Source organism: Lemur catta, chromosome 10 (genome assembly GCF_020740605.2).
Source record: "Lemur catta isolate mLemCat1 chromosome 10, mLemCat1.pri, whole genome shotgun sequence".
Taxonomy (NCBI): Eukaryota; Metazoa; Chordata; class Mammalia; order Primates; family Lemuridae; genus Lemur; species Lemur catta.
The window spans coordinates 11,443,643-11,456,681 of NC_059137.1; the positions used below are offsets into that span (position 1 = coordinate 11,443,643).

Here is a 13,039-nt window from a genome sequence, read left to right on the forward strand (position 1 = left end):
TCTCCTGATGACTGCCTTTTATGTAACTATAGTACAATATCAAAACCAGGAAATTGGCAGTAATACAATGTGTGTATAAACTTTACACAATTTTATCATGGGTAGATTTCTGCAAACACTACTGCAATCAGGATACAGAATTATTCTATCCCCACAAAGATCACCCTCATCTTATTCTATTATACCCACTTCTCTCCCCCTCAACCATCCCACAGCCCTGAAACCACTAAGTTTTCTCCTCTGTAATTTAATTATTTTAAGGATTTTACAGAAATGGAATTATACAACATGTGACCTTTGGAGATTCCCTCCCCCCCCCCACTTAGCATAATGCTGTTGGGGGTCCATCCAAGTTGTTGCATGGGTCAATAGTTTGTTCCTTTTTATTGTTCAGTAATATTCCATGGTGTATGGATGAGCCAGAGTTTGTTTAACTTTTCACCTATTGTAGGACATTTTGTTTGTTTCCAGTTTGGGCTGTTACAAATGAAGCTAGTATGAATAATCATTTGTAGGTTTTTCTGAGCAATTCACAGAAACACAGGTTTTTGTTTGTTAGATTGGCCAGTGAATTTCCTATGTTGTGATGTTTTGTTAAGTTTTGGTTTCAAGGTTATGCTAGTTTCATCAAGTGAGTTAAGAAGTGTTCCTTTTTTTGTTCTTTTAAAGAGTTTGTGTAAAATTGATGTTATTTTTTCCTTAATTGTTTGGAAGAATTCATCAGTGAAATCATTGAGCATGTAGTTTTCTTTCTGGGAAAGTTTTTAATTATGGATCTCATTTCCTAAGTAGACATAAGATTGCCATTTTCTTATGACAGTTTTGGTAAGTTGTGTTTTTCTAGGAATTTGTCCATTTCACTTAAATTTAAAAATATTTTGGATAAAGTAATTTCATAAGATCCTTTTTTATTGTTTGCAGTAATGTCCTCTTTTATACATTTTGTACTATCTTTTGTTTGCTAATTGCTCTCGCCTAGGGGTTTATCAGTTTTGTTAGTCTTTCCTAAAAAATCAGCTTTTGGGTTGGGGATGGTTGCTCATGCCTGTAATCCCAGGAGTTTGGGAGACCAAAGTGGGTGGATCCCTTAAGCTCAAGAGTTTGAGACCAGCCTGGGCAACACAGTGAGACCCCATCTCTGCAAAAAATTAAAAAAAAAATTAGCCAGGAATGGTGATGCATGCCTGTAGTCCCAGCTACTCTGGAGGCTGAGCCAGGAGGATTACTTGAGCCTGGGAGTTGGAGGCTACATTGACCTATGATCGCGCCACTGTACTCCAGTCTGGACAGTAGGGCAAGACCCTGTCTCAAAAAAAAAAAATTTCGTTGTATATTTATATTGTATTTCATTGATCTCTGTTCTTTAGTTTTTCTTCCTTGCTGCTTTCTTTGGGTTTAATTTGCTGCTCTTTTTTTTAACTTTATGAAATGGATGAATATATTCTTGATTTTTTAGGCTTGTATTTTATCATATATACTATAAAGATGATAAATTTCTCTTTAAGCACAGATTTATGTACATTACATTCTTTTACATTAGTATTATCATTTAGTTAAAACTATTTTTTATTTTCCTTTATTTTTTTTTTATTTATTTATTTTTTTTTGAGACAGAGTCTCACTTTGTTGCCCGGGCTAGAGTGAGTGCCGTGGCGTCAGCCTAGCTCACAGCAACCTCAAACTCCTGGGCTTAAGCGATCCTACTGCCTCAGCCTCCCGGGTAGCTGGGACTACAGGCATGTGCCACCATGCCCGGCTAATTTTTGCTATATATATTTTAGTTGGCCAGATAATTTCTTTCTATTTTTTTAGTAGAGACGGGGTCTCGCTCTTTGCTCAGGCTGGTCTCGAACCCCTGACCTTGAGCGATCCACCCGCCTCGGCCTCCCAGAGTGCTAGGATTACAGGCGTGAGCCACCGCGCCCGGCGTATTTTCCTTTATTACTAGTTCTTTGACCCATGGGCCATTTAGATGTCATTGCTTAATTTCCAGACAGATGAGGATTTTCTAGTTAATTGTTTTGTTTTTGAGTTCTCACTTATTCTTCTGTCATCTGAGAACATGCATTGTATGATTTCTATCCTTTGATATTTGTTGAGAATTATTTTATGGGCCAATACATGAATTTTTTTTTCTCTGAAAAAGTGTATGTTTTCTGCAGTTGGTGATCATATTCTTTTCACATCAGGTCCCATTTGTTTATTATTTTGTTCAGATCTTATATACTTATACTGTATATTTTTTGTTTGCTTGTTATTAATTACTGAGAGTTCTGTCAATTCCTCTGTAGTATAGATTTGTCATTTTCCTTTGCAGATCTGCTGGTTTTTCAATTGTATTGTATTTTTTATTTATAGAACTTTGGCTCTTTGACTCTTTTATAATAAAGCTTGTTTTTGAAAGCCCCATCATCTGGGTCCTTTTTGGGTCTGTTTCTGTTGTCTACTCTTTCTCTTGATTTTTGATCACAGTATCTTGTCTTCTCATTTGCCCGGTTATTATCAATACTAGAGTTTTTAAGTGAAAAAGCCTAGAGTAGTGATATCTTCTTCCAGAGAGGATTTATATTTGTTTCTGGGAGATGGCTGATGGAATTGGTAATCGTAGATCATTTTAATGCAGTTAGGGATTAAGATGATTTGAAGATCGGCTTCAGTCTTCTGTGAGGTTCAAAGCATTTCCATTTTATCTTGTTTCAAGCATATGACATTTCAGAGGTCCAACCCAGAGTGTGGGGGATTTGCTAGGCTTTCTCTTCCTGGTGGTACTTGAACTTGAGTTTTGGACCCCTGAGACTTGGGAGCCTATTGCAATTCCTCTGTTCAGTTATTGGTGACCTCTTTTGGATTTGGAAGATGCCCCTGGGGGAAGTATGGCTTCCAATGCAGGATTTCCTTTACCTCTCAGATCTTGATTCCATAATTCTTCATTGTCCAGGAACAGATATTTATTCTATATATTTTTAAATCTATTTATTCTATTTTTTTAAAATCTACTTAGTCTCTCATACTGGAAGTGGAATCTTGATAGTTTGTCAATTAATGGCAGCTAGAATTGAGAACTACTGCCTTACATACCTGGCTCTCCTCATCTTCTGCTCCCACCTGCTCCTTGTTGATGCCACTCCAACCACTCAGGCCTTCATATTGTTTCTTAGCATGTTCCCACCTTAAGGTCTTTATATTTGCTGTTTTCTCTTCCTGGAACATTTCTCCATATGGCTGAATGGTTCACTCTTTTACTGTCTCAGGTCTTCATCAAAAAGTCTCTTTATCAGTGATACCTTTCTTATGAGAACCACTTAGAGCAACAGTTCCTCCTCCTTAGGCCTCTCTTACTGTTCTCCATCGCACTCACTACCACAGGACATGTTGTAATTAGTCTCCACCACTATGTATAAGCTCTTTGAGTACAGGGAGATCATTTTGTTCCCGATTATATGCTTAGCACCTAAAATTGTCCTGCACATAGTAAATGCTCAATTAATATTTGTTGTTGAATGAATTGATAATGGAGATGATTAAGGTACTGGCTTCACAGGGTGCTTATGAGGATTAAATAAGTTAATACATGTAGGCTGTTAAGAATAGTGCTAGGCCTACGGTAAGCACTAAAATAATTATTTCGAAAAATTGTTGCCTCAGTTATGATTACTTCTCATTACTAGATATTATAAAGGTTGAAAAGTACTTACTTACTTTACATTGTTTTTTGTGATTTTTTTTTTTGCAGATTACTATTATTAGCCCCAGATTTTACAGCCCTTTTCCAATGGCTAGAATGGTAGAATGAAGTTTAATCCATGGAGTGATACTTACATACCTGGAAGATTTAGAGCAGTGGTCCCTAACCTTTTTGGCACCAGGGACTGGTTTCATGGAAGACAATTTTTCCATGGACTGGTGGAGGGGGATGGTTTTGGGATGATTCAAGTACATTACATTTATTGTGCAGTCAAACCTGTCTGATAATGATAATCTGTATCTGTAGCTGCTCCCCAGCACTAGTATCATCACCTCAGCTCCACCTCAGATCATCAGGCATTAGATTCTCATAAGGAGCACACAACCTAGATCCCCTGCATGCACAATTTACAGTAGGCTGCACTCCTGTGAGAATCTAATGCCACTGCTGATCAGACAGGAGGCGGAGCTTATGTGGTGATGTGAGCAATGGGGAGAGGTTGTAAATACAGATGAAGCTTCGCTTGCTGGCCTGCTGCTCACCTTCTGTGTGGCTTGGTTCCTAACGGGCCACGGACTGCTACCGGTCCTCGGCTCAGGGGTTGGGGACCACAGATTTAGAGAATAGATTCTGTGTTGTATTTATGCCAGTTTGTGATTTGCAGGCAATCAGGGAGCTGCTTTTTATGTAACTTAATGAGCAGAAGAGTGGTTGAATAGATACAGTTTGTTTTTAACTTTTAAAGACTGTGTTCTGGGAGACTGGCACACTTGTAGTTTTATGTAATGCAAATGAAATACAATACTAAGCAGAGATTGCCTTCTGTTGAAGAGAACATCAAGATTGATTGACCTGAGTGGTAAATACTGACCCAAGTAAACGCTGAAGTCAGTGTTTACCCCCAGGGACAATAAATCTTGATCAGAGGATACATAGTTAGTCTCATCATTCTTACTAAAAGCTTTCACTAGAAGTATCTGGGAATCTGGTGGCACGAGTATCTTGAACATAACTTTCCTTAGGAAGAACCTAACAACCAACTTTTAAGTCGAAGACACAGAGTTTTCTTATAAGTACTTGGACAAACATCGCTTGACAATGTTACTAACTGGCTACTTTATCCAAGAAATTGATTAATATCAGTTCAGTTAGTTTTTGCTCCACGCCAATTATGTTGTTTCTAAGTCTTGTCTTAAAGTAGTTTCTAAGATACAAGGCAAGGATAAAATATCTTTGATCTTCAAAGAATGCTAAGGACACATAAGAATATCTGAAATGGTCAATAATGTAAAACTATGGTACTTTATATTTCTGATACCATAGAAACTCTTTCAGAAAGTTAATATGAGATAAAGGGTTTGTGGAGGAGGTAAACTGTAAATAAGATCTTGAATAGGATTTGAAGAGGCAGAAGAATATTTTATAGCTTGGTAATCAGATTTCTGAAAGCATAAGATTTAACACGTGAACTTTTAAAGTTTGTACAAGTATAAATGTTAAATTTTAGAAATGTTTGAGATGATGTAAGTAAAAATACTGGTGACTATTTTTAATATTTTGCTATATAGCTTTCTAGGCTTTTCCTGTTCATGCATATAATAGATCTGAATATATGCTACCGTAGCCTGTTAGGGTTACTATAACAGAATACCTTAGACTGGGTGTAATAAGCAACAGAAATTTATTGCTCATAGTTCTGGAAGCTGGGAAGTCCAAAATCAAGGTTTCAGCAGATTTGGTGTCTGGTGAGGGCTCATTCCTCATAGATGGAACCTGCTGTGTTTCCTTACATGGCGGAAGAGACAAACTAATTCTCTTAGTCCTCTTTTATAAGGGCAGAAATTTATAAGGACTCCACCCTGAAGACCTAATCACCCCCTAGATGCCCTATTTCTTAATGCCACTGCACTGGGATTAAGTTTCAACATAAGCTTGTAATCCTAGCACTCTGGGAGACTGCGGTGGGAGGATCACTTGGGCTCTGGAGTTCGAGACCAGCCTGAGCAAGAGCAAGACCCATCTCTACCAAAGATAAAAAAAATTAGCTGGGCATTGTGGCACACACCTGTAGTTCCAGCTACTCGGGAGGCTGAGGCAGGAGGATCACCTGAGCCCAGGAGTTAGAGGTTACAGTGAGCTGTGATGATGCCACTGTACTCTAGCCGGGCAACAGAGTGTGACTCTGTCTCAAAAAAAAAAAAAAAAAGTTTCAATGTATGAATTTTGGGAAGACACAAATATTCAGACCATAGTATATATATATAGTATATATGCATAGATATTTGTGTCTATATATGAATAAATGGGAAATAAGTATATATAAAAAGTGATAATATTAAATTATTTCAAGAAGATTTGCTTTTTAAAATTTTGCTTTTCTAGATTATAAATATGGCAATTTAATTGATCAGTGAAAAGTTATATGGGCCTTGTTGGGATTCCTAAGATTGTCCTACCTGAACATATTAGATATGTGGTAGAGTAAGTAAGATCATTATTTTGACTAATAAAGAATCTCTCAATTGTTTTTAGGTGCTGGGTCTTCAGCTTTAAAGAGGCCATTTGAAGATGGATTAGGGGATGATAAAGACCCCAATAAGAAGATGAAACGAAACTTAAGGAAAAGTGTGCAAAATCTGTATTCTTATAGATGTGAATTAGAAAGGATTTATAGCCTCAGATATGAAAACAAAAAATGAAGAATTTGATTGATTTCAATTACAGTTATAAGAATAGATCTTAGCTGAGAAGTTGATAATTGAGTTACTTTTTTGTATTTCCAAGCTTCATTGCTTAGGATACATTATTATTGACAAATGAGAATTAATGTATAGATACAGTAATGCATGCTGTTTTTACAGTGATGTTATTAATAGCATAATAAGTAATTTTCCAAATTACTTACAACATAAAGTTAATTGGTGTGTTTTGAAATTCTCATTTTTAAGAAACCTGGTGAATTTATAGTGGTCAGTAGGAATCTACAAATGCATAGATTAAAGCAAAATGGCTTTCTGTTTAATTTCTGATCTCATTCCTCTTTCTTTAACAGTCCTGGATAGTAAGGCAATAGACCTTATGAATGCACTCATGAGGCTAAATCAGATCAGGCCCGGGCTTCAGTATAAGCTCTTATCTCAGTCTGGCCCTGTCCATGCCCCGGTCTTCACAATGTCTGTAGATGTGGATGGCACAACATATGAAGCCTCAGGACCATCCAAGAAAACAGCAAAACTTCATGTAGCAGTGAAGGTACGGTGTTTATTTCACTTAGCAGTGCTTTGTTATTTTATGTTCCAAATAATGTGCTTATTATCCTATAGTAAATTAACAATTTTTTTCAAGATTTTAATGATAATATATAGAGTTTTATCACCTGTGAATACCAGAATTACTCTTTTTGTATAAAATGTGTTTATTATGTAAAATTTAGAAAAACAGAAAAAAAAATATGTCAATTGAATATTTCTGAGGCAAAGACCATTAACATATATAGTATTTTGGTTTATTTCTATCATTTTCTGTTTTGTTTCTTTTTTTAAGTTGGGCTCACAGTGTATGTGTAATTTTATTCTCTGATTTTTTCATTAATATCGCACTTGTGTTATTCCTTGTTATTAAAATAAAATCTTCATAAATTTTAAGGGCTGTATGATTAACTTGATATGGATGTATACTATTATTTGTTTAAACATTTTCCTATTAGATATTTTGCTGTTTCCAGATTTTTTCTGTCATAAATAAATTTGATCAGAATCTTTGTACATGGTGCTTCTTCTTTATTTTAGAATATTTTCATAGGGAATAATGTCCAGGATTGGACCGATCATTCATTTAGGTTTGTAGAAAATTTCCAAATAATGGAAATCTCTTTATAAGTACACTTGACTTCTGGCAGATTAATGCCAAAACATCAAAGATCATGTAGACTGAAGGTCAGTTTTCACTTAAGAAAAATTCTGTTATGTAACAGATTGGTATGAGATGTAACTGTTCTGTTTTCATGGTCATTCCGTTTTGCAAGCATTGTTAACATAGATACAAACACCATCCTAGATACCGGGGATATAACAGTGAATGAAACAAAGTCACCGACTTATGGAGCTTACATTCTAGTGTGGTTAGGATGAGGAGACAGATTATAAAACGAGTATATAAACATCAGATAGTGATTGCAATGCATACAGAAATATAGTAACCAAGCTGTAAAAAATCAAACACTGTATTATTTATATTCTGCCTTGCTTACAAAAAGGGTGTCTGAAGTATGATGAAAGAATATGAGTTTAAATGAGGTAGCAAAAGAAAACAAAGAATGATGGAAAAGTAAATCCAAGAGTAAGGCTAAAAATAGTTTAATAACAGTGTACACTAAGAAGGAGTCACAAATTTAGAGTTGAGTTCTGTAGCAACTCACACAAAAACCTTGTGAAATATGTACTTTACTATCTATGACATAAGAGCAGTTGATTGTGAGAGTCACAGTTTTTGAATAAAGATCAGGTGGGCATTTCTGCTGTGGTAGATCTTCACAAAAAGGAATATCCGTGATATCCTTTAAAGGCATCCGTGATGCAGCGTTATGTTTTTGTGGGTTGTTTCTTATAATAACCTTTACCATACTCTAGTGGTTTCCTGGCAAATTGCAATTCAATAAAATTTGGGAGAGTAAATAGTGTGGTGAATTTCAGTACGTGACAAGATTTGGATACTATCTGTTCTCATTTGATGCAGTGATATATTTTTATAATGGAACTTTGGGTATGCTTTTGTCTTTAATTCTGAATATTTTTTTTTGTTCAATTAAGCTTTTGGTAAACATGGAGGGGCTGTAAATTTGGGATTAAACTCGTTGACAGAAATCTGGAATGTAGATATCAGTTATAATTTGAACATCATTGGATCTATGGAAAGTGTTAACAGCTTCTTGTGACTTGTGTGGAGGTACATGGTCTTCATATCTTTATTTGCCTTGAATGGCAGTTTGGGTAGAATGTGCAGTTAACTAGTAAATCTGAAATTTGTGAACAGTTGAGATTTGCCTTTGTTGAAAATGGGATAAACCAGACTTTTGATCCTCCCAGGTAGAATAAATGAAGTTTGGAGTAAACCAGTTCTGAAGGTTTGAAAATTTGCTTAGGTACTTTATTTGGCTTAAAGTTTCTAATCAGCTATATGGTATGAAGGCCTATTACTAGCTATTAGTCAGAAGTGGCCTGCAGTCTTTCTGGGACTCCACTGCCTCAGGTTTATGACTGGGTAGCTGTATTCCAGAATTTGCTTTCTGTGTTCAGACGGTTTTCTACTTCAGGTCTTTACAGAATTTTTTTTATGTGTCTAATTTTCTAAAAGTTAACTTGTGGCCTGCCTGCCTGCCTGCCTTCCCTCCCCTCCCCTCCCTCCCTTCCCTCCCCTCCCCTCCCTCCCTCCCTTCCCTTCCCTTCCCTCCCCTCCCCTCCCTCCCTCCCTCCCTTCCCTTCCCTCCCTCCCTCCCCCTCCCCTCCCTCCCTCCCCCTCCCCTCCCTCCCTCCCCCTTCCCTCCCCTCCCTCCCTCCCCCTTCCCTCCCCTCCCCCCCTCCCTCCCCTCCCTTCCCTTCCCTCCCTTCCCTTCCCTCCCCTCCCTCCCTCCCTTCCCTCCCCTCTCCTCCTTCCCTTCCCTCCCTTCTCTTCTCTTTCCCTTTCCTTCCCCTCTGCTTCCTTTCTTTCTTTTCTTTCTTTCCCTCCCTTTCTCTCTCCCTCCCTCCCTTTCTCTGTCACCCAGGCTAGAGTACAGTGGCAAAATCATAGCTCACTGCAGCCTCAAACTCCTGGGCTCAGGTGATCCTCCTGCCTCAGCCTCCCAAGTAGCGAGGACTATAGATGCATGCCACCATGCCTGGCTAATTTTTTAATTTTTTGTAGAGATGAGATCTTGCTATGTTGTCTAGGCTGGTCTCAAACTTACGACCTCAAGCAATCCTCCCACCTCAGCCTTCCAAAGCCTGGTGGCATCATCGTGCCTGACCTTGACTTCTTTTTCTTATTATAAATATTGTAATGTGTGTTCATTATAAACAGTTTAGAAAATGAGGGGGAAGAAATCCCTGATTCTAACAACTGGAAATAATAACCATAAACATTTTGGTTTATATATTTCAAGCCTTTTTTTTTTTTTTTTCCTGCTTGCAATTCCAAACTCCAAAAAGTACTAAAAATGAAAAAAAATTTCCCTAAGTTTGATGCAGATTCACTGGGTGGCAAAACCTGACCTGAATTAATGGCTATTTTTAGTCTTTATTATTCCATTTAGTGTGAATATTTTATATGTTTCTTTGCACAAACATGAGAACCCACTGGGGATTTGGAAAATATGTGGTATATGTATTATATTTGCTTTCAAAAATGAAAAATTATGCATTCTCAAAACAACCTGGTGCCAAGGGTTTGGGTAAGGAATGGTGGCCTGTCCTATATAATGTGTATAAAAGTATATATACTTAAAATAGGATCATGCTTTCTTAATCTAAAAATATATTATGAATTTTTTATAGTTAATACAAAGACTGCTCTAATTTTTAGTGATGGCCTAATATTTCATTATTATCAAACTATCATAATGTAACTAATAGTTTTAGATTTAGATGCCTCCGTTTTATTGCTTTGCATATTTTTTTAACTTGTTTGATTATCCCCGAAGATACATTCTAGAGGTGGAATTATTAGGTCAAAAAGAAGCACATTTGAATAATGCATTAAATCATTAACAAATGTACTGGTATTTTTATTATATGCCAGACATATATTGCCAAATTGCCATCCATAAAGATTATACATGTTGTAGGTTCTGTTTATAAGTGAGTTTGAGAGAAAATTTTACGTCTAACACGTGTTTATGAAAGTAGGTCCCACTAGATAAAAATCCTTGCAGTTCTTACTCAATAAGTTGGTAGGGGGTTTGTACCTGTTAAGACAAATCACACCAGCAAATCAAATCAAAACAAAACAGGAAGAAATTAGTTCCTTCCGTGTGATCCTGGCCTTGCTGCCCAGCAGCAAACACCATAAAGTACTGGAAATTAGTGGCCAGTCTTCCCTTTCCTCTTCTACTTCTTTAATCCTGGCAGCCACTCACAAAGGACACCTTTAGGGACATAATTCGCCATATTCCATGAAAAGAACTTTAGTCATTGTGGGAAAAGATCAGCTAGACAAGGATAAGAAATGAAGCCTCTTTGGAGAGGTTCTTGGAGCCATCAGAAATCTGATGAAATCAGATCTCTATCATGTAGAACCCATGAATGTTACTTTCTTTTGAGTAGAGAGCCATGGTGTAGAGTGCCATGTGTTTTCTTTTCACTCTTGGCCTCTAGTCTTTGGGGGTATCATCTTGCTCAATCTCAACCTTTCTGAATCTCAGCCCCCTTCTAGGAAGAAGGGTACATAGTTACACACAGCTGATTTCCCCGCCAACTTGTTTCTATCAATAATCTTGTGATTTTTTTAGCTCACTTGATGTGTTTTTTACGTTTAAATTTATTTGCCAGGCACTTGAAACTCACTTTTCTTTGGTATGCTGATTTTTGGGCTTTAGTAATTGATTCCAAATAAACTTTGGTTCTATCAAAGAAAATCAAAGCTCGGTAGTTGTTGAAGTAGCAAAACAGATTTTACTCAGGAACTATTGCAATAGGGTAAAAGAGACATCAGTGTAAACTGGGCTCAATTCTGAATTCAAAGTGGACAAGTGGAGATTTATAGCCAAGGAACAGGGAGGGTCAGTGGATGGAAAATTACTAAGAGGAGACATCAGGGGTGAAGGATTTCTAGCTTAAGCGGACATAGGGATTCTTGCTGAAGGCAGGCCAGGGTAATCAGACATCACCTGGGGGACAAGGGGAATCAGGAAACTTGATGAGATATCAAGGATGATTAGATATTGAGGGTGGAAGATTCTGGCTAAAGAAATTTAGCATGATTCTTGCTACAACCGGGTTCTTAAGGACTAGTTGAAAAAGTGGCTCAGGGTATCCGGTCTAGAGTTTGGTCAAGAAGAGAGTATTTATTGATTCCAAAGGTCTGAGAACTCTTTACTTTTTTGACTTTCGTTCTGTAGCATATGCTAGTATATGCTCTTAGAATTTGTGTTCATAGAAAAATGACTTAATTTGAAATTTTTTGTTTAATTATACTGTATTGCAAATGGACACTGTATCCTTTGAGATCTAATCCATCAGTTATATAAACTATTTGTAAATGTATTGAAATATATTGCTGTAATAAGTAAATAAATGAATTTGCTATGTGAGAAAAGAGTAGAGAGAAATGGTGTTAATTTACATTAGACTATTTTAATTGTCTATGTTAAGTTGGGAAAAGCTGAATATGTTTAGTTTTTATTGGAATAAACAAATATATTTGTGATGCATTGGCTTTTGACTTACAGCCTACGTAAGTTAGTGTTAATTCTAGACTGATGGCTATTCTCTGAGAGGAGATTTCTCAGGGAGAGCATGTTTGCAGGACTCAGACAGTGGAGAGGTGTTTTCTCTATAAAATATTGATGAGGATATAACCAAATAATGTTAATGTCCTTAGTGTAATGTACTACCTGAGTACTTTTAAGAACTTAAGATGTTAAAAAAGGGTTCTTGGCTTTACTCCCAAGTAAATACAAGAAATTTATTCATGATGAATGCCAAGTTCTCCGTATGAATTCAGTGAATTAATTTCAAGTTCTCTTGGTACAGAGTTCTATGTAAGCCCATTTTTTTGTTTAGAGTAACACTTTTATTTATATTGGGAGAGTCCTTTATACAAGATGTCATTGTCTATACAGGCTGGCTTCTCATTCATGTGGCCACTGTAACAGTTTTTTGAGACACCTACTAAGTACAATTGGTATTCTAAGGAAATATGATTTTGCTTTTACACTCTAGCAACTTAAAACAGCTAAAAGCTGAAACAAATGCAGGAATCTTTAGGAACCTAAAGGATGCAGGGACATCCTCTGATATAAACCTTTAGTAACTGACAAAGCAAGATCAACCTATTTTCAAAGAGGCTTATAAAAATGCTAGCGAACATATTCTTTTGTAAACATTTAAAAAACATTATAACCCAGAGGGAGGTAATCAAAGGCATATATGTGTGCATATGCATGTGAGCATGCTTTTGCACACACACATACGTGTTCTGAAAGTTTTATTTCAAAAAAGTTTGAGACATCCTTGGCATCAAATGGAAACATAAGAAGTTTGAACATTGGAGGTAGCCCTAAAATTATCAGGCCTCGAGAGGGAGGGATAGAAATACAAGACTAAAATTGTTCTTAGCTCACTTAGTACAGGGAATAATATTACCCAGAGACTGAATCAT

At 36.7% G+C, this 13,039-nt stretch overlaps 1 protein-coding gene across 7 annotated transcripts in view; it reads left to right on the forward strand.

The window, feature by feature from the left end:
• The window catches only part of LOC123646284 (spermatid perinuclear RNA binding protein), a 130,639-nt gene that overhangs the window by 87,747 nt on the left and 29,853 nt on the right, over positions 1–13,039 (forward strand). For all 7 annotated transcript variants that reach the window (XR_006737855.1, XR_006737857.1, XR_006737856.1 and 4 more), the window contains exons 11-12: positions 6,218–6,310; positions 6,738–6,937. Coding sequence is in view for 4 of the 7 variants with exons in the window: in XM_045563080.1 (XP_045419036.1) it covers positions 6,218–6,310; positions 6,738–6,937 (293 nt within the window). In the remaining 3 variants the exon portion in view is untranslated. The remainder of the gene's footprint in view (positions 1–6,217; positions 6,311–6,737; positions 6,938–13,039) is intronic.